Source organism: Pseudopipra pipra, chromosome 1, assembly GCF_036250125.1.
Source record: "Pseudopipra pipra isolate bDixPip1 chromosome 1, bDixPip1.hap1, whole genome shotgun sequence".
NCBI lineage: Eukaryota > Metazoa > Chordata > Aves > Passeriformes > Pipridae > Pseudopipra > Pseudopipra pipra.
Genome location: NC_087549.1, coordinates 130269131 through 130293787, shown reverse-complemented (window position 1 = coordinate 130293787; position 24657 = coordinate 130269131). Strand labels below are relative to the sequence as shown.

General features: G+C 40.3%; 1 protein-coding gene across 7 annotated transcripts in view; it reads right to left on the bottom strand.

The window, feature by feature from the left end:
• Positions 1-23718, bottom strand: part of SLC25A13 (solute carrier family 25 member 13) — a 102076-nt gene extending 78358 nt beyond the window's left edge. Inside the window, exons 1-3 of one of the 7 annotated variants that reach the window (XM_064676948.1) lie at positions 23120-23146; positions 20886-20900; positions 17177-17191 (exon numbers count right to left, since the gene is read on the bottom strand). In XM_064676948.1, the coding sequence (XP_064533018.1) occupies positions 17177-17191; positions 20886-20900; positions 23120-23131 (42 nt within the window). In that variant the 5' untranslated portion in view covers positions 23132-23146. Of the gene's footprint in view, positions 1-162; positions 2629-3480; positions 7225-14431; positions 14451-17176; positions 17192-20885; positions 20901-23119; positions 23259-23427 lie in introns of those variants that run through there. The other 6 variants (XM_064676956.1, XM_064676940.1, XM_064676976.1 and 3 more) reach the window with 6 other exon arrangements.
• Between the last annotated feature and the right edge of the window lie 939 nt (positions 23719-24657).

The window sequence follows — 24657 nt, the reverse complement described above, 5'->3', positions numbered from 1 at the left end:
ACTGCTTTAGCTGGCCATGTTTATTTTACTCATTTCACACTTTACGTAAAGATATTCAAGATTTTTGTTCTAACTGCTTTCTTTATGCAATCCTGCAATTCTTAAACAAGCACACAGTAACAAGTCATAAAGACATTCAAGAATCAAATCTTTACAATATACCTCTCTGCTGGGATGCAGCATTACACCATCTTTACCATACAGATTTTTACGCTTCCAGCACCTTTCACCTAAGGATTTCAGAGTACCATACACAGCCCACAACTGATAAATGGCAAGAATAAAATACTCTTACAAACTTTTCCAAGAAAGCAGCTCCATAAAAGACTGAATTTCAATGTATTTTTCTGGTTTATTACTTCCAACATTTTAAACTTACAGTGTAGATCTTTCTGATGAGGTGAATTCAGAACACAGAGTATCTGGATTTTCTGCAGATCAGACAACTAGCCAGTTCCAACTAAAATCTAGAGTTACATTTACCACCACAAACCCAAAATAGTTACACTCTTTTGTCCCAAAACACTGAATCAAAAAATATTCAACTCACTATGAAGTAAGTCCATCGGTATTATCATGGTTGACACACCATACAATCCATTTGCTGCTTTTGGCAGTAAGTGGATTCATCCCCTCAGTCTGTGCCTGCTATAGAGTTTCCCTTTCCTTCTTCAGGATACTTTGATAAAATCTTGCTTGCCAGCATAATAACCATCATCAGATAAGTCAATACAGAACATCAACCTATTTCTAATAAAAAGTAAATTACTTTGTAAGCAGACCTGGATTTTAAAAAAAATTGGGAAAACATCTCTGTAATGAGGAATAAACAGCCAAAGGGCAAGACATAAAATCTTACCCTCACCTAAGAATTAGACATCAGAAACGTTATCAATAAAACACTATCTCCCTTTCTGACAAGTCTTAAGAGCAATGTAGACTGTAAAGGCAAATGTGACTGCAAGTGCATTTCTAGTGTCAGTCAGTACAACAGCATTACATCCTCACATGTATATTTAATAAAGAATCTTTAGTAAGCTTTTCCTCACCCTAAATGAATCATTTAAAAACTAAACAAAAACAAAAGACAACAAAAAAGTCCCACCAAAAAACCAAAACCCAGAGTATTTTAGAAAAAGTGTATGATTAAAGTTTCTTATCAAATTTTAGAGGGCTTTTTAAAAGGGAAAAACCACGCCTGAAGTTATGCTAGGACTCAACTGACAAAGTCCACAGCTGGAATCCCAATTCTGTGCTTGCACAGAAATCCACATGAAACCACTTGCAAAAAATCAAAGTGTAATTGTGACGTTGGCAATGTAAAAATGTGTATTTTCTAAAGTGCAAGCTGTCTTAAATATAATCACTGTAAGCAAAGACTTAATTAACCCCATTTGTAAAAATCTGTTAGTCTAGAGCAATTGGGAATTTTGTGGAAATCAAAAAAATCATGTCTATGCTGCTTCAGTTCAGAATCTTGTCATAGTATAGGCAAACAAATGACATTTCAAACACTTATAGCCATTAAATATAAATCAGTATCACACTTCATCTGCCTAAAGTTTAAATTTTATACTGCACAGAAATCTAAGCCTAAAGAATCCAGGGGTGAAAAAAAAAAAGGAAAAGGTACATGCTGATAGCTGAACTTACACTCACTTTCCTTTGGTTTCACTGAAATTAACAGTCTTGAGAAACTTGGGAGCTGTGCTCACAGCCCAGTTGCCATTTTTCAGCCCCCTTTTGATTATCAGGGAATTTAGGTGGTGTTTTTGAACAGTTAGTTTCTTCAAACCATAGGCTGAAGCTGGTCGGGTCAGTGAATGCATAGAAGCACTGCAGACTGGCAGGCCAAGCAGTGGCTGCAGACCATGGCTTTCCTCCATTTCCCAGCAAACAGGAGAGGAAAGGCATGGTTAACACCGTGTTAATTGGTACATCAGTGTGTCATCCACCAATGTCCATTTTGAAAGGCGTATCTGACCCCAAATAAGGAAAAGAGCCTCTATTAAGTTACATTAGAAGCTTCAGGAGGACCAATGCTAATGCAGCCATACCAGTGCTAAGAGAAGTATTTAATTCAGCTTTTCATCCATACCCAGCTATGGGCAAGGCTGAAGCTGTACACACAGACACAAAAACTGATCCTGATGACAGTTGTTACTAGCAGATTTCCACTTCGGAAAAGGTCAAAATATCACTTTCCATACCATTCTGTAAATTGTTCCCAGTTATGTCAGCAGTTGAAGGTGGGCTAAGTAATCTGATGCCAACAAGACTGCAAGCTGACAGGTAGCATGCCTGATGAAAAGTGACCCACAGACAAAAGCTGCTTCTCTTCCAGTCAACTCAGGTGATATTTACTGACTCTCACATAACCGGGCTTAGGTAATGTGTTTTGTTACTGGAAAGACTTCTCCATTTTACTTAATCTTCTCTCCACAAAGATAAAACCAGCTACGAGGTGGCAGGCCTAACATCTCTAGTTGCTTGAGGAGGCATTTGATAAAGCAGATCTGAGGGAAATAATGTTTGTTACTGCTCTTTACAAGAAAATTCTGTGTAACAGACACTAACACTTAAAACAGTAACTTTATTAAGTAAGGTTCACTGAGAAAAGCTCTTCAACAAACGTTTATCATTAAAAAAAAACCCCAGGAGACAACAGGGCATACAGAAACTAAAGGGTAGGATTATAACCAAGTTAGAACATTCTACAGGAAAGGTTGGGATTCATGGCTGGGCTTCACGAACGAAGATTTGGGGAAAGGTTGGGATAATGCACAGAAAATGTCAGTGGGGATTTTTTTATTCCTAAGGTAGACATCTGAAAGTCTTTACCAACATACTATGTGTACATGCGTGGTATAATGTGTGTGAAGAACCAGACAGAACAGGCAATATAAGAATTGAACTTAAAAATGTTGAATCCCTCCCATTAGCAGTAATGTTCAGCAAAGGGTGCACAGAGAAAGGGAAAGCTCTGTAAGTGAGAGACAGTAACACACAGACTGATTTGCATGCTGGAGCTCTTCATATCCTTAGACTTCTTTGCACCTTGATCTTAATTTTCTCCAGCAGACCTCTTTTCTCCTCGTTGACTTATGCTCAGTTTACACACACATGCATTTTCAGTCTCACTTCCATACTCAAACCAAATGCAAAAAGTCTTCCCAGAAAAATAAAACTGCACAATACAAGAAAACAGAATCCATTGAGAATCAAAGAAAATTATATTACATTTCCAATCAATTGTATTAATATATTTGTCATTCATAAGGTAGAAGAAATAGGTTGTCAAAGAGTGTATAATATCAAAAGACACAAAGGACTAATAATGTATCAGGTGTGTTCCACCCAGTAAAGAACATGGTGGCAAGACATGGGTGGGCAAGAGAGAAAAAGGACAGTAGGAAAATCAGCATTTATGGCAATATAGCATTAATCTGATGGCAAAAATGTAACGTTCAACTTTCTCACCATTATGGCAAAGATGACTTTAGTAGTCACAATTTGGAGAGAGTCAAAAGGTGACTGGAATACTTGGAATGGCTACAATATTACAGAAAGTTTATTGGGACAACAGCAAGTCCTAAACAAAGAAAAAGATATAAACATCTTTCATATTGTTCTTTTATCTTGGTTTAATCTGAATAGAACTCAGTTGAAGGAGAAAGTTGATAGAGGTAAACATGTCCCCCCGACACCAAGCAGGTCAGATGCCGGAGAGCAGTCCTTCTCCAAGTACAGAGCCAGAGCTGTGGCAGGGCTGCCTTGCTGGTGGACAGTGGTGAGCTCAGACTGTTTAGTTCTAGAGAACATCATCCATAGGCATATACAGAGAGATGTTTGATGAAAAGCCCAACAAGTGATCACAAGCTCTAGTAGCCTGTGTTGAAATTAAGATTATTTTTCTGAAGTTCTTAAACACAACTAAAGAACACAATTTCACACACTAAAAGACCACAAATCACGATTGAAACCTCATGTCTTCTAGAGGTATTCTTTAGTTTCATCACAAGTTATTGAGTCCACCTCCAAGACTCAAACACATGTGGCCCAGTTCATGTAAGAGGTCCCATTAGATCATCATAATGTTTCCTTCTGGCTAAAAGCATACATATACACTTCATATGTGCGACTCTAAAGGAGATCAAACCAGGGTTTGACCTTACCTTCTTGTTTAAATGCATGACTGGAATACTGGAAACCAGTTAAAGTGCAGTTAGTTAAAGTTAGTTAAAGTTCAGATCAGAAACCTACTACTACTGTTTAAGTATTATACTAAAACAACACTCTATTTTTTATTTTAATACAACTAACTTGCTTACTTAGATGAAAATCACCTTTCTTCCATACTTGCACTAATACTACCACATATCTTTCTTCTAACCTAACAAGTCCCCTTGGTCACTTTCCATCAGCACACCCACATCCCAGGTTACAAGTGTTCTGCATCAGCATCTGTCTAGGGTACTGTCTCCTATTTCAGCTGCCTCAGTAAGCATTTTTTGTTAGTCCAACATGCACATTCTCCTCCCAGCAAAAGGACTGCCATTCCTTCTGCAGTAAAAGAACTTCACTGTGATCTGCAGTGGAAAGCGAACCATGCAGAACTCGGCATTACAGGGAAGATTTGAAGCAAGATGTGGACCAGCTCACCAAGCAGAGAAGTACAGAACCAGACAACTACAAGGAGAGCTGGCACTGAATGCAGATCAAAAACCTTCTTGTCAGAGCTCCCAAACAGTAAACCGAGTATTTCTCCCAAGCAAATGTAGTCAGATGGCATTTGGCATAACCACCCAAAGGCTTAGGGTAAGAAGGACTGTAAGAGAAGCTGATAACTACCAAGCGGGTACATTCAGTCTGATCGGTCTGAGCACAATAAGCCTTTAGTCGAAAACATTTATTTTCTAAAAGCAGTTCTGATCCTCAAACATTACAACTACACTTTGCAAAAGTGTAACCTTACACTAAGCAGCAGTTACTGCATTCCTTTGTCTAATAACACCTAGCGAACCTAAGAAAAATGAATGCTATTAACAATAACCAGTAGTTTTTTTCAGATCCTACAGGCTGATTCAGTATGAAGAGATACAGAATAAACACTATTGAAACTAGACAGTTGTGCTGAGTCTACCCCACACATTGGTGAAGCAAAACAAAATTTGCTAGCTAACAGAAACAGCAAATCTCAAACAAAACTATTCACATCCATCCACACTCCATCACAATTATAAGTCTTTGGCAATTCCCAGTCCAGCTTCTCCACCACAATAAGTGGAACCTTCACTTCCCTCAAGTGCATCAAAGCTAACAAGTCTCCTTTACTGTGCAATTACCTTCTAGCTTTGATCCTACTGTCCAAGTCCCAGAACAAATGCAGCTGGTTTGTTCATAAGACGGTTTCCCCACAAGGATATTCCCAATGAACCACAGTATTTTTGCACACAAACAGATTAGGGACCTACACACAGTTACCAATTACATACAGACAGGAAAATCCTTGTCCAGTTTGTCCAATCCTTCCAAGGAGGTACAGAAACCAAGGTGGAAGTAGTACATATCTTAACAAAAACTGCTACAAGAATTTCCAAGAATAGCTAATTGATGCTATGTAAAAATACATTTAGACTGTGTACTTCTACAATTTTTCTACTTAAAGACCTGGAAAACAAAAGGACAATAAAACTGCCCTGATACTAAGGTAAAAATAGCTAGGCATTGTCATTACTCAGTAAAATTGTTTAGCTAAAGGAAAAAGCCAATACTGGGTCCAATACTATCCACTCCAAACTTTAAGCACATATCAGAAAATGCAGTTAGGAACAAACTGAACTATTGGTTTGTAGTCAGTCTCCAGACTAGGACAAGGATACAATTGCTGTCATTCCTACCACAAAAATCGATGCACCACACTACAGCAAGAAACTGAACCCGAAAACAAAATCTTTATTAAAACCAGAAATTTCTTTCACTTTTCTTATTGCTACGAGAAAAGGCTCAGCCCTCAAATCACTTCACCAATCCACCAAAAAGTGCTACCATAGTCTGCATGGTAGCAGATACATCAGTCCATGTTCTTTCTCAAAGTAATATTCCCTATTGTCTCATAGTTCCCCTACAACACGTTTTTACTCAGATGATCTTCAGGATGGTGATCCAAAGATACACCAGCAAGGTATGTTGCGATGGCCATTATGCTGTGTTAAGAATGTATGTCACTGTTATCCCAATGTTTCTCATCAAACTAGAGCTCATGGCTCACTTGAAGAAATGCAATAAGTATACGTAAGATATATTATGGGTCCTTCAATAAAAAAGTTTATTTCCAAATGAGCTACTGAGAATGGTCAAATGACACTTTCATCCAGTCATGGGGATTTTTCAAAAATACCTGTCCCTCCTGCTCACCACAGATGGACGAGACGATAGATGCTAACACTGTTACTTTGTTCTCTGTTTTGCTTCCTTACACCTTTCAGAAATGGAGGCATTATAAACCCGATAAAACACATTTAGTGGCTACCTCTGCCCAGATTATAGATTCTCCCTTTTGATTCTTCCAGGGCATGTTTTGTTACGACAGTACTACTGTACAGCCAATGCGCTGACCATAAACTCAAGACATCAACTGCCTCATGTTCATCTTCTGAAAGCAGTCATCCCAGTTCCAGCAATTTGTCTTCTAGAGCTAAACTTCAGGCTTACATCTAGCAGGAAAATGTTCATCTCACCCAAAGAAGCAAAGGATTGGAAAATTCTCCTGTGTAACAGCAGGATTCAAAGTACTTCCTGAAAAAAGCAGACAGCTAAGATACCTATTATCACTCAGAAATTATAAGGGAGAAGTGGCAGACTATTAGGCCAGAATGAATCTTATCTGGTACTCAATGTTACTAGCAAAAAATACGTATTTGGACCAGGATTAAGCAATGGGTAAGTGACAACTAAGACAAAAGGCTGTTTAACGCCATCGTTCTCACAAGGCAGCACCTTCAGGAAGCATCATCTCACAGCTAGGCAGAGCACCTGTGAGCTCTGGGAGACCCACCTCTGAATGCAATATACAAGTTAATAACTCCAAGGTCCCCATGCCCATGTTGCTCAAGGTTCCCAACAGCAACAATCACTGTGGGTTTCACTTGTCTTTGAGCTTCACACCCCAACAATCACCCAAATGCTCACTCTGTCCCTGGCATGGCACAAAGCAGCTTTAACACCCTAAATGATCAGGAGCTTCCTTATGTCAACATAAGGTCCCAGTGACTGAGCAGGATGGTTTGCAGCAATACACAAAAATCTGCTGCCTTTTGAAGAAAACAAACCAGGAGCAGTGCCACACAGGGGTATTGTAAGATAATCATCTGCTCTTATGTAACTACTATGATAAGGAAAAAAAATGTATATAGATGTGCAATCAGTCCCTATAAATGTGTGGAAAGTTTATAGACACTGTCTGAGGTTGTTGCTAGAGTAACTTGTCATTTGTGACTTCATGCTTGTGAATGAGCAAGTGAAACAAATATGCTGGAGAAAAGTTTACATTACATACCTTGACTAATACTTGCATGACAGTAACTATGTAGGAATAACTGACAGATAAATGTGTTTTGTTTCAGTGTTGTGTTTTCTTCTTTGAACACAGAAGTTCACTTTTCAAGATCCTATTTTTAATCAATTCCATCTATTCAACTCTATTTAAAATCCTACACCTGAGCAGCTCAGAGAACTGGGAAGGGTGTGGGAGTGGGCATGAATTCTTATGTGAGCATGGATCCAATCTACTACCTTGAAAAGAACAAAAGACAACTGCACAAGGGAAACAGCACCACATGCACAAAGTAAACCTATTAAAGGCTATAAATGGTGAGACTCAAAGAAAAGCTGCAGTCAGGAACCCTTCCTCACAGCTAACAAAAATAACAGGAGCATTCCAACACATACTTTGGAAAATGATAACACAGTGCTACTTCAAACAAAAAAATGTTTTTTATTTCTTTTTTTTCTCTACAGCACTAACCATAGTGGCACATTGTGTCACGAGAAGCATGGTCTGTGAAAGCCGAGTCAGAGTAACGATCTACCTTATCTACCTTTTCCAGGTAAACATAGTCAACCTCTGAGTATGGAAAACCTGACCTTTCACATTACAAAATATCTGTCTCCCTTAAAGACCTGTCATCTTAAAATACATATGCCAAAACATGTGTTTGCAAACACGCTCTCTTTTGCCCGTGAGCAAGGGTATCACTGTTTGTTCAACTCCCATCATATGGGTTTAAGTTTAAAATTATTACGTCATCTCCCTGAAGACAGGGAGTACAAAGTAAAGGCAGATTAACATTTTATTTCACAATTCAGTATTAACAACAAACAAATGTCTGGTGTTTAAATATTAGCAGATTACACAGCTGCCACAGGACACTACAGTTGCATGACCTTCGTTCTTGCTGAAGATCTGAACAGAAAGGTGAAGCTATCAAAGAGGGTACTTGCAAATAATTTGCAGTTTCATGTGGGAATATAAAATAACCCAATGAAGATCTATATCGTTTATGTAAGGCAGTCACTGTAATACTAGAGGTTTATCTACCAGTGATGCTGCTGATGCTTTTGAAACGCACGCAGGATCACTCTTGAGGAGAAAAGACAACGCAGAAAGAATCGTGCCTTGCAGAATATACCACCTAAGGAGTCTTTCTGCTGTGCCTTTTGCAACCGGACGTGTCTATCTCGTATTGGCCTTTTTAGCCACCAACGCGCTTGCAACAAACGTGGGTAGTGCCCTTCCCAAATCTTCGTTCGTGAAGCCCAGCCATGATGGTCTACCAATGACTTGATGCAATCCAGTCAAGATTGTTAAAGAGTTCACAATAGTTCTCCACAATTTACAGAAGTTGTAAGATATCTGACAACAATAACTCAAACCTTCTAATCTCCTTAAGAAACTGTGGAAATATTTTCAGCATTTTAATACATTTTAATTACAAATGATTCTGATTTTAGCTTGAATGATTTTGGCTTCTCATCCGTAAGTCTATTTTATGATAGATACTTGCATAAAGCAATAACTGTTTCATTAAAACATTAAATTTACTTCTGCTGCATTGCCCTCAGAATATTTTTGTGAGATCACTTGGTTGCAGTGGAAATGATAATGATGTCAAACTGAACATTTTTATTAAAGATAGGAATTTAAAAAAAAAAATCCTTAAATTACTTTCAGGCAGGCATCTTTAGAAGAGGGGAAAACAGATTTAAACCCTTTTTTTTTTCCCAAGAAAGGAATTTCCATTTTCTTTGGGCACATTGTAGTTAAACTAAAATCTAAAAATACCAGATTAAACAAACACTGAGCAGAGTTTAAGATATTAGAGAAATTCTGCCACTATTCTTTCAATGTCTCATTAACCAGGAGCTCTTCCATTTCGTTCCTTGGGCATATGTCAGCACCCTGACATGACTAAACTAATTCAGAACAGTATGTCTGCTGTTCCACAGTACTCTACTTTTTAGCATCAACTGTCAAAACCATAGTAAAGTTCCAAAAACTTGTTTCTGATCAGTTGATCCAGTATTTTGAAATGCAAAAAATTAATGCTTCACCTCAAGAATATGCTGAGTTATCAATCAGTGGTTACACCTCAAAGTTTTCACAACCAGCCCAGAAAGTCTCCAGCGAACAGAAAAGCCAGGAGACCTCACACTGGTATTTATTATATACCCCTTTGTTTGATCAAACTGTGGGTCATGGACAACACAAAGTAGTACCCCCAGGCTTTCAAAAGCCTCATAAGAATTGTAGGCACATAATCTGTATAAAACTTCCTAAAAACATTGAAGGAAAATAAGTCAATTTGGCAGTCTTTCTGTGAATACTTTGTTAAGCTCCTTCCATCATTTTCAAAAGTTCAGTGCCCTCCTTCCCTCCTTCTCTCCCCACACATCCACAAGAAAAAGGGAAAAAGCTGGTTTACTATCCTTAACTTGTCAAAGGCACACAGAATAAGGAACTACTAAGTGCCATTTCAATTATACAGGATTTGGGTTGAATGTTTACACACTTGAGAATTAAGTATTCTGGTTTGGGCTATTCTCACAATTGAGATACTGAAGCTGTATGTTACATGTTATGGAAAATCAAAAGCAAATTGCAAGAGTTTTACAGTCACTATCATTTTCTTTACTCTGAGAAGCTCAAAACTTTTGTAGTATAATGTTCACAATGCAGAAAAGACTGAACCTGCTGCTTAATACCAGTCAGTCTTGAAAGAAAAGATGCAGATTGATCTAGGTCTGTTAACAGAGCAAAAGCAACTGCAGAAAGTTTGTTGTTGCCATGTTTTTCTTCCTTTTGAACAGCATCAACATGGGACTAATTCATGATCTTTAGCAAGTAGTTTCCAGTTAGACTGACACACAATGGCAAGCAGTCTTAGACAGGTGAAGTGACAGGAAGGAGGAAGGCTGACTTGATGTCAGTGACAAAAACTATTTTAATGGAAATGTGAAATTATTCAAAAATTTCTTCCCCTAAACACGTGAAGATTTCTCCAGTCAGGTTCAGACTGCACAATGGGCTGAGAGCAGGAATCAGGCAGACGCAGTATTTTTACATACCGTGGTTTTTCTAATGGCTTTTCATACTCAGTGCCTCACTTAAAGGTTTCTTCTGTCAAAGATCTGTTAAATGAGTGATGTTTCATCAAATAGTAGTTGTCAAACATGATAAAGACCTACAATAATAAAATACGTGACCAAGAGGTTTTAGTAGCCAAGGATCCAGGGAAGAGTGGAAATAGATTGTATTTCCAAGGCACAGAAAATGACAAGAGTAACTAACAGCTGTTTGTTCAGAAATACAAATTTTCAGATCTTTTCTATCCTAAATTAAGATCTATATACCAGGTCATGCAATGGATGGATGTGACAGGGAAGTCCCATAACAAAGGACAGATGATAATGCTTGACTTCTTCTGCAGAATATACTTTTCAATTAAGTCCTTTAAGCAGGGAGACTCCTGCCTTGCTACTGATATGGGGCAACATCCTAATCTCTCTTCCCCCAGTTAAGAGCACATACCAGACCCAGACTTGATCAAGTAGATGTAGTGGGCATCTGGCATAAAAGAACTGCAGAAAAGATGCAAAGCAACACCACAAACACACAAAAGTACTAAGAGGTATTAAAGGGGGAGATTTCATTTCTCAGTGTTGGAAACGATATGCGCACACATTTGAACACACACCTCTAAACCAGAGCTGCATGCACAGACATAGAATGTTTGTGTCATGATCCCACTGACAGCCCTTTATGTTTTGGAGATGTTACCTGCATTTTGATTAACTTCTATCAGTCTTTGATGAAAGATGTAGTCAGATGGCACTCAAGCTAGTCCAACACTGAATAATTTTCTCTAATTTATTCCTTTAATACCATTCTAATTTACTGCTTTACTCTGATGAAGTGGGCACATCTGGTAACTTCCCAGAATTAAATATCCATTGGCTGAGGCAAAACCCCAAAACTCCAAATAAATGATGATTCTACTGGCTGAGAGAGTTCAGGTAAGTTGGGATAAGAAACAGCAACTTAAATATAAAGACAATTAGAATTTCTTCCTCCTACTAGCTGGATGATTGGCATCTGGCTTAGGATCATCCTTGTGAAAGCATCCTCCCCTGTCAACTAAGTGCACTTTTAGGCAGTATGCAAACACTATCAGGAAGAAGGTAGAAAACTGTGTGCCCTTCCATATCCTGAAATCTACAGGCATTTTTCCCAGTACGCAATGTCAGAAAGAAAAGCAAAGCATAGACAGTGGTAGTTATTTTTCTCTTCTCATCTCCTTGCAAAGCTAGCACTAAAAAAAGACTCCAACCTGCCACAGCGCCTTCTTTGAACCTTCCATTTCCTGTTAAGTTTAAACTTCATTTCTCAGATAGAAATGAAGGTTGGCTCCAGGAAAGAACATTTTTAAATCCTCAGTGAAAAAATATCAGAGACTGAAAAATGTGAAAAGATAAATACAAAATAGCACATGGAGCTGGAAAAATCTGTGATCAGTGACATTTTACATAACAATTTGAAGTCCGGTAAATCAATTTCAATTACAAAGGAAGTACCAACAAGATCACTGTCAAAAATAGAAGGAGAAAGAATAAACTCTATTGGGGAAATGATAAATGCAATTCAAATACATCAAATCACTGTTCTCATTCTTTTCCTAAAGTTTTTAGTCTAAGAAATTTGTTCGACTATATAAGAAATACTAAGACTTTGATCCCCCACACTTCCCTCCCTGTGCAGTTCCACAACTGCTCAGAAATGTTATATTTTAAATTTGCTTTACAGCTGTTCAACAGCCATGGTTTTAATACTTCAGAACACTAATTACATAAAGACATCTGAAGGAGGAGGGAAAACAAGGTCTGCTTCTACCTATTTATAAAGCTGGCAAATAACTGTAGTCATCTAGCTACACAACACCTTCTTCTGTATTCCAGCTTTGGAATTAAGGTTACTCTTTCCAATTCTTCAATTGCCCTAATCATCAAGGCCATAACAATCATAGTTGTAAAAAGCACATGTATTACTCTTCTGATAGGGTCCCATCAATGCAAAAATAGCATTTAAAAGCCTTGAAATTTTCATACTGATGGAATTTTTTTTAAAAAAACAGACTTCAAGAATTTAAGAGTATATTATCTTCACATGGGACTGATTTACAATGAGATTGGAAAATAACTTAAAGACTACATGCTAATACTCTTCAAGTAAAAGTATTCTCTTGATATTTCTATTTTGAACAGAAGACACAAGCAAGTTCCAGCTATATAATCTGTGGCTAATCTCAATATAATACAACAATAGTTCTACAGATAACTACAACTCTAGGACTGTCATCGCTGGCTCACCAAAACTTAGACCTTAGCAGGTAAATTTAATTCTGTATTCTGGCAGCTTTTAGCAAATAATATATGCTGGTCAAAAAGCAATTAATGCGCTTCAAAAAAGTCGATTTCTAAAAGATTCTTCTTCAAATTACAGTATATCATTTTTGTATATCAAATTTGTATATCAGTATATCAAATTTGCCTCCCTGATCAGTCTGTTTTGCTGTCAGACAGTCTGTCCCAGATACCCAAGAGAGGTGCTGAGGCAGTACAGTCTTTATCTGCTTTCTGTGAAGCACTGCACTTTACAAAAGAGATGATCCTACAGGTCTCAATAAAGACACATGTTTGTGTGTCTCACTCCACATTAAAACAAATTTCTTTAATCCAACAGTATGCAATATGATGCTGTGTTAACACCTTTTTTCATTATTTGCACCTGTTTTTAATCAAAGAGAAGTAGTAATATTTTAAACAGCACTAATATGGCTGGGAACTCTTCACCTGTCATAAGGACGGCCTGTAATAAAGAATTAACAGTTTCAAGAGAGGTTATCTGCCCTATTCATTGCAATCACAGCCACCTAAAATATTAACAGTATGAATGCCAAAAATGTGGAAAGACTAAGGAGACAAGACAGGCTGAGTGAAGAGCAAAGAAAAATTGTCACTCAGGAATGGAAAAGTATTTTAGAATAACTAAAGCAATCACAAGTTGCAGTAGTACTATTTATTACAATAAACTCAGATTGGCCAAGTTTTCCAAATATGATATGGGGGGGGGGGGGAGGGGGAAACAAACCAAAACAACAAAAAACCAACACAATGATAACTCCCATAAAAGGTCTCAGGTTTCTGTTTGCAGAGGAAGCTCCCTCCAGCTCTGATCCAAAGTCTTTGAGACTGGGTCTTCTGCTGAAGAGACAACCCAAAGTTATTTATGCTAAGGTGGACTGGATGATGAGGAACAAGACTGAGGTCATGTGCAAGTCATAGTCATACAGGCAACAGTAACCTCAAACACAAACGTGAAATCTCTCTGTAACTAGGTTTTTAATTTTGATCTCTATACGTTTTGATATGGATAATTCATAAAATGTCATAGTGCTTAACAATTCACATATGTATCAATGATTCAAAAACTACCAACCTAAGGAAAAAACCACAAATTACTGCATGGCACTCAAGGTTTCTTCACCTTCAGCACTAAGGTCATCCCCCTTTAATTTCTCACATTTCTGAAGAGTTAGGATTTCATTTCTGAGAGTTAGGATTTCATCAGCTGCCTGACTCCTACAGAGTAAGACTGCAGTCATCTTCTGTGTGTGGTGTTGAGCTAGGACTGATCAGCAGTGTTAGAAAATCATGTAGGAACCAGAGAGAATAATTAAGGCAAATACAACTATAAACTTGCCTAACACAAGAGGCAGTCACTCCTTCTACAGCAAAGTCAGTTCACATTTGAATATATAAATAAGCCAATCAGAGAAACATCTTTTTAAAACAAAAACAACACAACACTACAAACCATTCACAAGGGCAGTCTGATTTTTTATTTCTGCTTTCTTGGAAAATTTCCTTTAAAAATGTTCCTATCAGTCCAGTTCCTGGAACATATAGAGAAAATGGGACAAAACACTTTCAAAGAGTTGAGTATAAATACTTAAAAGGAAAACAATGACAAAGTTTTCTTGATATTTCAGGTCCATTTTTCACTTTCTCTCTTCTGAACATTTAAACTATTGCCCACTGGCATTTAAATAACTAGTGGATAATTAGTTGAACAATTAGTTCTATGACAACCTCACAGTTTTGCCTATGTAATACTTACAGTTATATCCCCATGGCTATACTCTTGTACCATGGCTCCTACCTTTAGGAAAAAAGTCCTGCCCATGGGATGGCTATCCCAGCATGAATCAAGCATGAAGGGCTGACAACAAACAAAACTGCCTGATACCCAAGCATAGAGCTAATTTTGGTAAAAAAACCCTGCCTTCTCATTTTTCTGCTGAGAAGTGGAAAATGCAAAAGTATCTATAAATGCAAGGCAGTAAATAGTCCTATAGTGGTCATACAAAACCCTCTGCAGGTTTCCAGCCTAATGTATTTCTGTGCTCAGAGACATCCACATAACTCTTTAAGCTGCTTTGCTGTGAACCATATTAGAGAACTGATCTGATTTAAAGAAACAAAACTAATATTTAAAAAAAAAAAAAAGCTGTCACTTTTTGCTAACTCAGTTATCCCCTATAATTCAACCCAGCACCCTTACATTACTACTGAATTATCCAAGTCAAATCACAGCTTCATGGCTACCACTGGCTTTTAAAAAATGTAGTGACCTGGCAGTTCAGGAAACAAACAGCTACCTCTCCACACCAACCTAACCAAAAGAACAGCTACACCGAGTTCAGCCCTGGCATCAGAGAAGAAAGACAAACAGCACGGTATTAGGAAGGCAAAACAGGCAAAGAACCAGTCACAGAGATCTGGTCTAGCCTAGCCTTGGACTCCAAAATGAACCAATAAGCTCCTAAAACTATGGAAGTAGTGATGATACTAAGAAGATTTTAAAATTATTTTAAAAGGTTTGGTTGTCTGGGCACAAGTCTGCCAATCTCAGTGTGCTCTCTACAAATAAAACATATGTTTGTGTATTTCCAAACTCCACTTTGAGGGTCAGATCCATTAGCATTCTCCACTACCTCAGTCACAGCATGATGCAAAAACCATTCTATACATGAGCAGAAAGTCACATGCAATTTAAGGTTTTCAGGATTCCAGAAGTTTCACCAAGGTGCACACCCAGCACTGCCACAGCCCTGCCTGAGCATGTAGAGACATTTCAGATAAGCTGACCCTGCACCCCAGCTCCAGCCCAGCAACCACACATGCAACATGTCTAATGTGCATTGGCACAACTGTAGTAAGCATCAAGCACAGCAACCCTCCAAAACTGTGGCAGGTGGAGGTATCATTCATGCAAAATGCATCAACATTGCTGGCAACAGAGAATCCAAATGTCCCCCCTCCCAGCTGGGTACCCTAATTGCTAGAAACTGAATCAGGTTCTGGCCCACTTGTCTGTCCTCCCAGTCCTTGTATTGTGTTGTGACTACACAACAGTCCTGCCTGAAACAGAGGTGCAAACCTTGCTGTTTGAAGGTCCTTCTGGGACATTCCTATCTTTTAATTTCCCACTGGCTGCCTTAGATGCTCTCTAGTCAGCACACCAGCTGTTGTGGTACCTATTCCTGACACCTCAAGTAGGTTTCCTAATTCTACTTCCAAAGTCAAGTGGATAAAAAAGTTAGGCATGTAGATGTTAATTTAAAGAGCACCAAAAAGTCACCTTTGCCTAAATTGTAGGTTCAGGTTTTCACATGGCCAAGAGTAAGCCAAAGTGCAAGGCAGATCTCCAAGGATCCAAAGAGTGGACCTTACTGGTCAGCATAAAAACACTTCTTGCAGGCTGCCTAGGGATGCAAAACATTATAAGTATATGAATCCAGCAGCTGACATTAGGGACCTCACAAGTATCCAACAAGAGGAATGTGATTAGTCCTGCAACAAGCTGTATTTCTTCTGTTCCTTCTCTACAGTTTAGTGTACAAGCATTTATTTCCCCTCTCTCTCTCAAATATTTCTTTTTTTCCTCTTCAGAGAAAAAGAAAAATGCCAACAACCCATTCCTTAAGAGCAATTTCATCCTTTAACATGCTGGATTTTGTGCAGGTCAAGTAACATTTTTGGTAAAGAATATAATTGCAATTACATATTTCTAAGAACTTGTAAATAGCATGACATTATTTGAAAAATTTATGAAAAATGCATTTACAGTGTTCCTTTAAGTGTTTTCACACAGCTTCAGTTGAAATTGCTTTACTCCAAAGCAATTGAATATAGAGTATTTTTATAAGGACCTCTTTGTCTCCCTGCAAATGACTGAAATACAAATACCTTCCAGAAAGAAAATGCACCAGAAAATATGCAACCTCACATTTTACTAGCCATAGTTATCTAGCACCATAAAACATCAGTTGCTCTTTCTGAAGATTGTGTTGTAGCTGAAGCAAAACAGCATTATTAGTAAAGTCAAGTAGTGCACAGAGGCCTTATGCAAGTTTAGGTTTGGCACCATACAAACATACAGGCTCTATTCAGTATGATAAAGCCATTCTACAGCCAAAGCAGTGGCAATTCCATAGATAAAAAGCAAAAATGAAGCAGCACATTCATGCCATCTTCCAGGAAATACAGTATCACGTACCTCCTTGTCATACTCCTGGGACAACATAGATAAATAAAATAAACATTGGCCTAAACAAGGTGGTCAGAAGACACATTATTACCATTCAGGGCTGTAAGCCTCTGCACATTACAGCGTGAGCAGTGCCTTTAACATATTGTTTGAAGCACATTTGGAAATGCTTCTCTAACCTCCTGGTACCCAAAGCTGCATGGAAAGAGGAATTCATTTCCTGACTTGGTAAGATCCAGGTAACTTTAAATACTTTTCAGCAGGCATCATGAGAGACAAGATGTACACATAACTACCAGGTCTAGTAGCACTCTCCTAGGGTGTACACGAAGCAAAGTCACCCTGCAATTCCTCTTACAGGGACAACATAACAGAAAAGAGCAAGTTTCAAAAACTTGTTAAAACAAGTGGTAGTTGCAACATGTGATGCCATCAGTACCTCTCTAACACATTGAAGACATACAGCAACCTCATTCATCACCTCCTCTAGCCCTCACCTTGCTCTGAGAAAGAAAGGTGGGGGGCAGTAGTACAAAGAAACAGATAAATTCAATTGAAACAAAAACCCCAGTGTAATAAAGCTCCTTTTCGGGGTAATTCAGTGTTCACTGTAGAAGAGAGCTGTATGGACTTCTTCCATGGCAGAGTCCCTCCATGAGTGCCTTTCCTAGGATTATTCTTGCCAGTTGGCCCTGTAAACTGCTGTGTGTCTTGTGAGACTAGGACTCAAGCATTCCTCCTAAGAGTAAATGTCATAAGCAAAGACTTAAGTAGTAAAAGAAACCAAATGAAACTAAACACATAAACAATGGCAGGGAGGACAGCAAAGGGGAGTAAATTATTTGGCTTCTCCTCTATTTCAGTTGCAGTCATCATTCATGCTACTTTGCACTTAGAGAAGGTTTGAAGTTATCAGCGCTCATACAAATTCAATGTTCCTCTATCAGGCAAATGCTGCTCTCTTAAGGTATCAAGATGCAGTAATAAGTCATAAGCAGCATAAATACATGTTTTTTCCGAGGGGGAAAGTGGAAAGAAGAGTTTCATGATACATATAGTGTTTAAGAATTTACATACTTCTGCACAATTCCAAAATATAACTACACATCAGCAAGCACCACTGGACCTGTACAGACTAGCAACAGGACTGTCCATGTGGATATTACTTAGTGATATCACATCCAAAAAAATTACCACAGTTCCATTAAGTGCTATGATGGTATTAAATCATGTGCTATTAAGTACACAAACTCAGTTGTGCTTCAGGTAAACAGAGATGGACTCACCAACCACATTTCTCAAAGAGTGGCTGGAGACTGTCCACAAGGGACTCCATTCCTTTCATGGACACAGTAGCCCATCATGCTAGAATCCCTCACCTCTTCCTTTCTGAGGGCCCAACAAATTCATACGCAATGCAATGCAATTCTTCTCTTCTATTTTGATGGAGGAAGGGAAGAATGGCATCACTGAGGGCAAGAAGAGCGAATCCAGTCTGTTCCCAGGCACATCCCACCCTACTGCTAGCACAGAGGAGAGAAGCATGGGAGAAGGAGCTGAACGAACAGGCTCAATGGAGCTGCATGATGCATAAAGGGACATGCTGGGTGTGCATGATAGCAAAATAATCAAAACAGAATGGTTGCACCAGCATCCGATAGTTTCGGCACTGCTTGGAATTATGTTCACTTAGACTTGCATTGCCATGATGTCTGCATTTCAACCATTGCTTACCCAAACCTCACTAATTCACATCACCGAGTGCAAGCACTGGATCGTTTCTGCAAATAAAGAGGCTTGTACAGTCAGGGCCTGAGGCAACTGCAATTAATTCAGCCAAGGTGATGCATATTGCAGGACTGGGGTGTTCAGCGGGAAATGTCTGACTATAATAACACCAAGGCATACAAGGAGCCTGTGATTGGGATTAACTGGTTTTGATATGGCATGGTTTAGGATTTTAGAGGTAAATATGGCAGTAACCAGAAAGAACATGTAACTCCACTGATACAGCTTCCATAGTAAACAGTTCCAGAAAAACACAAGAGGAAAGAAAATTTAAAAAAACCTGTTAAATACATGAAAACTGCAAAATAAATTTTCTTTACCTTGCATTAGAACTATCCCAAATATTGTCATATAAGTCAGCAACAAATCTCTTTGTGTTACATTATGTACATATTTCAGACAGTCAGGCACTTGTTCTTCGAAAGACTTATGCATGCACATAAAATTAAAGCATGCAAATAGTCTCACCAGGTACTGATATAAGGTTCATGCCTTCACTTGAACAGCCATTTTACAAGCTTTTTTAGCATGCAATATTTATGTTCACTTTGTACATAAGACAACAATTTTAAACCTGGGTAATACAGGCAACCAGTATATGTCCAATGGATAAAAGTTCACACACGCACACGAAAAAACCAATTACATCACAAGTAATTGGTGGAGAGATACTCCACAGTATTTAAAAATTAACTCTTGTATCATTACTATGCAGTTCAGTACAAGCACTGAAATTTACTCACATGCTATTCATAGCATAGATGAAGTTTAATGGTGTTCAAGTGCTTCCGTGCTAGGCCCACTGTTTTTACAGTTTTCTAGGCTTTGATTTATGTCACAAAATTATTTGAGTTTGGAATTTTCATTAATGCAATTTTTAACTGTTTTGAATGCAGCTTAGTGGTTATGAAATACAGTTTAAAAATTGTATATATACTAGCTCCCATTACAAAAATAAGCTTCTGACCTTAAGTTGAACAAAGTAGCACAATAGCACAGGCAAAATCAGCTACAGAAAGAAGTCTCACAGAGAAGTATGTCAGAACTTCCCACTGAAAATATGTTTATATTTTACCAAGCAGTAGGACTTTAAAAAGACAGCAAGTCACAATTTGCACATGCATGAGACAACAGCTATGTCCAGAACTGTGTAGCAGTATAGGGATCAAGGGTAACTGACAGTCACTCAACACAAACATTTAATTTTGCTGAAAAATACACACCAAGCAAGGGGCATTAGCTAGACTGTGTAACTTCTCTTTAGAACTATCTGGCTAAAGGGCAGAAAAACAACATTGTGATTGCATTGTTAAACACTCAAAATGAAGAAATAAGCATGACACAGTATATAAAACATTAGTGCTTTGTACATGCGTTGTCATAAAGATGTTCCACATAGCCTATTTTTTGCACAATGCAGAAATAGAAGCCAGCACCTAGGATGGTAATTTAGTTACCAATGGGATAATAATCAACTGGAAAATCTCACCTGTGGTTTTCACTGGTAATTTGTGGGAATACAATTTACAGCCGAGTTTTCCCAAAACATTTTCAGAAAATTTTTTCAAAGTTTAAGAAAAGACACTGATGTGCAACATACATTGTTGAAACATTGTATAAGTTGCAAAACATCGAGTAATATACAACAAAGAAAATTAAATGGGACTGTAATGCCCATTTCTTGATACCTGAGTGCTTAACTACGCAGCCTTAACAGTATCCCGTTTGTGTTTTCCTTTTGACAGATTGAATTCCTAGAGTCTGCTTAAAATGTCAACATTTGAAATCTTGCAAGCGAAGACCAATTACATTCAATCCCAAATACTCATATGGCCAAAAGGGTATAATTAAAAAATTAAAGGAAGCAGTCATGCAGGATACTGGCAAGGAAAAGGTACTGAAGAAATTTTAGAAAAAGCATTTGACTCACCAGTCCATTGTTTGGCTGAGGTGAAAAAGGTAAACATTACTGAGATGCATCAGTGAGGAAGTTAGAACACAAATCAAGGCCCATGCCTGCAAGCACATGTGAGTAACTTCAGGCCCAGAAGCTCTTTCCGTGGCAAAGTTATTCATATGTGTGCTTGCAGAACCTAAGCTCAGATGTTACTGTTAGAGCAGAAACGCTACTTACATTTTGCTACTGATCTCAATAAAAATAGAAATTCACCTGTGTTTAACAGCAACTGTTTCAACTCAAGAAGACAAAAGCGCCTTGAGGCCTCACAAGGTAACATAATAATTGATCCATTCTAGCTGCTCCCAGTTTTTTGTTGTTTTTTTTTTTTTTTTTAACAGAAGTCACTCAAAACACATCTAAGCTTGCAAATGGAAGCCTTCTTAGGTGTACAGCCCCTATGTGAGGGCTGTACACCGTGCAGCACAAAGTGCTGTATCTATGTTTTGCAATGCACCAAGGTTACTCATAATGCTAGGATTAAGCCATTATTCTTTTTATTGGATATCTCTCTGCCAAGCCTGATGTCACCCGAAAAGTACAATATTCAGTTCAGTGTCTTGTTAAGTGTTGAGTCTTTCCAACACATGCTTGTGTAGATTTTGGAGATACAAACTGTGTAATAAACCTCACTAAGAGAAAAAGGACACCATGCAAATGTGCAGAACGGACCATGCATGTTTACCTGATTAGACAAACACTAACTATATATACAGTATTTTTAAAGTGTATGTGACTAGTATGGATTCAAATAGATTGCCAATTATGAACTACTGCTTGGAGAGGAAAAGGTAAGTAACACGTTTATAAATTCAGCGAATGGAAGACTTTAAAGTCTTTAAACACCAATAGTTTGGTAAGATGTAACTGATATGCTGTGTGTATGGAACGGTGGGCAATCAAAAATAAAAAAAAAGCTAGACAGGACAGCTGAGATTTACAAATAGTAAACGCAAGATCTGGGGATGATTGTTTCATATATCCTTGCAATGACGAATCACATACTGCTCAATTTATTGAAACAGCATGCTGTTCAGATAACCTAAGTTCATACTGAGGAAGGTGCTGACAGGAGCAGCTCTGTCATGGACTCACTGAAATAAAGGAGCATACAAATCCAGCCAGACCGGGCACGTGGGCTGCACTGAGTTGTTTGAGGATGCTTTGTTTTCTGATGTTTCCTCAGTGTATGCTTCATCACAGATGTCAACAAAAGAAGTACATGGAGTAATTTCTTTTTAAAGTCTCAGTATTCAAAAATGAAACGTAACAAAAGTAGTTAAGTTGTGAAACGCCAACACTGCACATAATTTTATCTGCCATTAGATATGGCCTTGATCCAGATAATAGCTAATTTTTTTTTTTCTGGGATGAAAGTGCATTACTAGGCAATTAATTAAAGTATTTCAATTAATTTATCCTTCTGATCAGCAAAAAAAACCTAAATAGCAGGTATCAGCCTGACAGGAGAGCACTGAGTAGTGAAAAGGGTTGAAAATTATAACCAAATGTGGAAAGAGAAGGTAAAAACGGGTATATATGGCCAAAATGGGAGAAAAAGCAAAAAGGGACTACGGTGCTAAGGCCTGCAAGCAGGACAGGGCCAACATCTGTGCCCACTCCCGGACCCGCCCAGCCACTGTCCCGAGGACCCGCTGCATCCTCTCCAAAAACGTGTGCGTGTGTAACATGTGTGTGCGCGTATATTTATGCGCCTCTACATTGTGTAACTATGCGCCCGGCGGGGCTCTCACTGAGGCACTGCCGGGCCCAACGGCGCTCGGCGGAGACGCGGCCGGGCCGGGGCGCGGGTTCCCGGCGGCGGGGCAGGGTGGGTTCAAGCCGGCACCGGCACTGGCACCGGGACCGGCAGGGGCACGGCGGGACGGGCACCGGCACGGGCAGAGCGGCCGCGCAGTGTCATTGCCGCCGATGGTGCAGCGCAGGCAGAGCGCAGGCCGCTGCTCCCGGCGAGGGCAGGTGCGGACCCTGCCGCGCCGGCACCAGCCCCTCCGGCTGGGGGACCGCCCGTAGCCCAGCCCCGGCTCCCCCGGGGCCGCCGAGCCGCGAGGAGGAGGAGGCGCCACCGCCGGGTTTCACCAAGGACAGGCCCGAGGTCAAGCCCGGCAGCCGCCCCGCCGCGGCCCCTTCCCCGCCGCCGCCCGCGCCGCCCGCCGCCTCCCCGCCCGCCGGCGGCGGTGCCTTACCTTGGCAGCCATGCTGTGCCCGGCGCGGCCACCCCTTCCCGTCCCTTCCCTTCCTCCGCTCCCCTCCCTTCCGACCGCGGCGCGCAGCTTCCCCGCCTGCGCACCAGCCCGCCAGCGCCGGCCGTCACCGCCGCTTTCCCAGGCAAGGACGGGGCGCCGCCCCCGCCCGGCCCCGCCGCGGCCCCGTGATCGCCCGGCACGGCCCGGGCCGGCCCCGCGGGTCCCGCGCTGGGCGCCGGGCGAGGCGGCGGGAGATGCGGCCTCGGCCCCGGCGGGCCGCCGGCGTTGCGGAGCGAGCACCGCCTCACCCCTGCGAGGGGACCCGATCGCCCTCGGGACTCCTCCTCGGTTACCGCTGGTGGCCCAGCGGGCGCAGAGACACTCCGAGCTCCGAGGGCCTCTGCGGCCGCTGGAGACAGTGACCCTGTCGCCAGCTGGAGGCTCGTGCTGCTGACCCCAGGGATGTCCCCGCCGTGTGCCGGACACGAGGACACCGGGACAAGCAGCAGGATACCGACACCTGCACAGCAAACCCTGATGTTTGCTTCCCTGCAAGTCAGGCTGCCGTTTGAGGGATGTTTCATCGAGTTGCAGCATCCCCAGTTATTCCGGGATGTCCCAAGAACGATCTGTGCCTTCAATCAAATTTTGCCAATGCTGTTTTAGTTTCCAAGTCAGCATGAGCATGACACACAAGCAACCCCAGGCCTGTACCCGGGATGACCACACGTACGGCACGCTCAGCACCACAGGCAGTTTGCTGACTGCCCACGGACAGCCTGTCCGGGCATGTTTGCCGATGCACCATTTGCCATGCAGGCTGTGGCTGCCACCAGGGCAATCGCCAGCGCTGCCAATGTCCGCTCTGGCTGGCCTCAGAGCTTCTGGCTCCTGGGGGGATTTTAGGATAGACTGGGGTCGGTAGAGGAGCCAGAGACCTTGCCCCGTGTGTGTAACTAAAAGGTTACTTGTAAGAATGGCTCCGGGGCAAGTTTTTGAGTTGATAATTATGTATCAAGTTAGTCATAGCTTTGAGGTAGGTCTTACAGCACTTTCTCTAAACGGAGTTCTGTAAAGATATTAAAAAAGGCAAAGGATCTCAAAGACAGATACAAAACAGGTTATAAAACAGAACAATTAACTCTTTAATTGTTTTTAATTGTCTTGGAGACAGTAGAGGAATGATCAGGGTTCCTAAATGCATCTTCACAGTAGAGAAATTATAAGGATTCATAAACACATCTGCACTTGCCCCCTATAAAAAGGATGGCTCTTTTTATGTTTTCAGTTCAATGAATTAACTACTTTCTGTGTTTCAGCAGACTATACAGTCTCCTCTGTGTCCCTGTGAGGCCCAGCAACATATCTATGTCCTCAGCAGTTTCCCAGTCTCACCTTGTTATAAAAACCCTCCCACTTGCTGGATTCTCTTTCTTTTCTACCTGCCCCACATCCCTGTGCCTGCTGCATGTGCTCAGCTGTTCCATGAGACAGCACAACCTTTCTCTTCTTGCTGCATCTCCCTGACCTAGAAAATA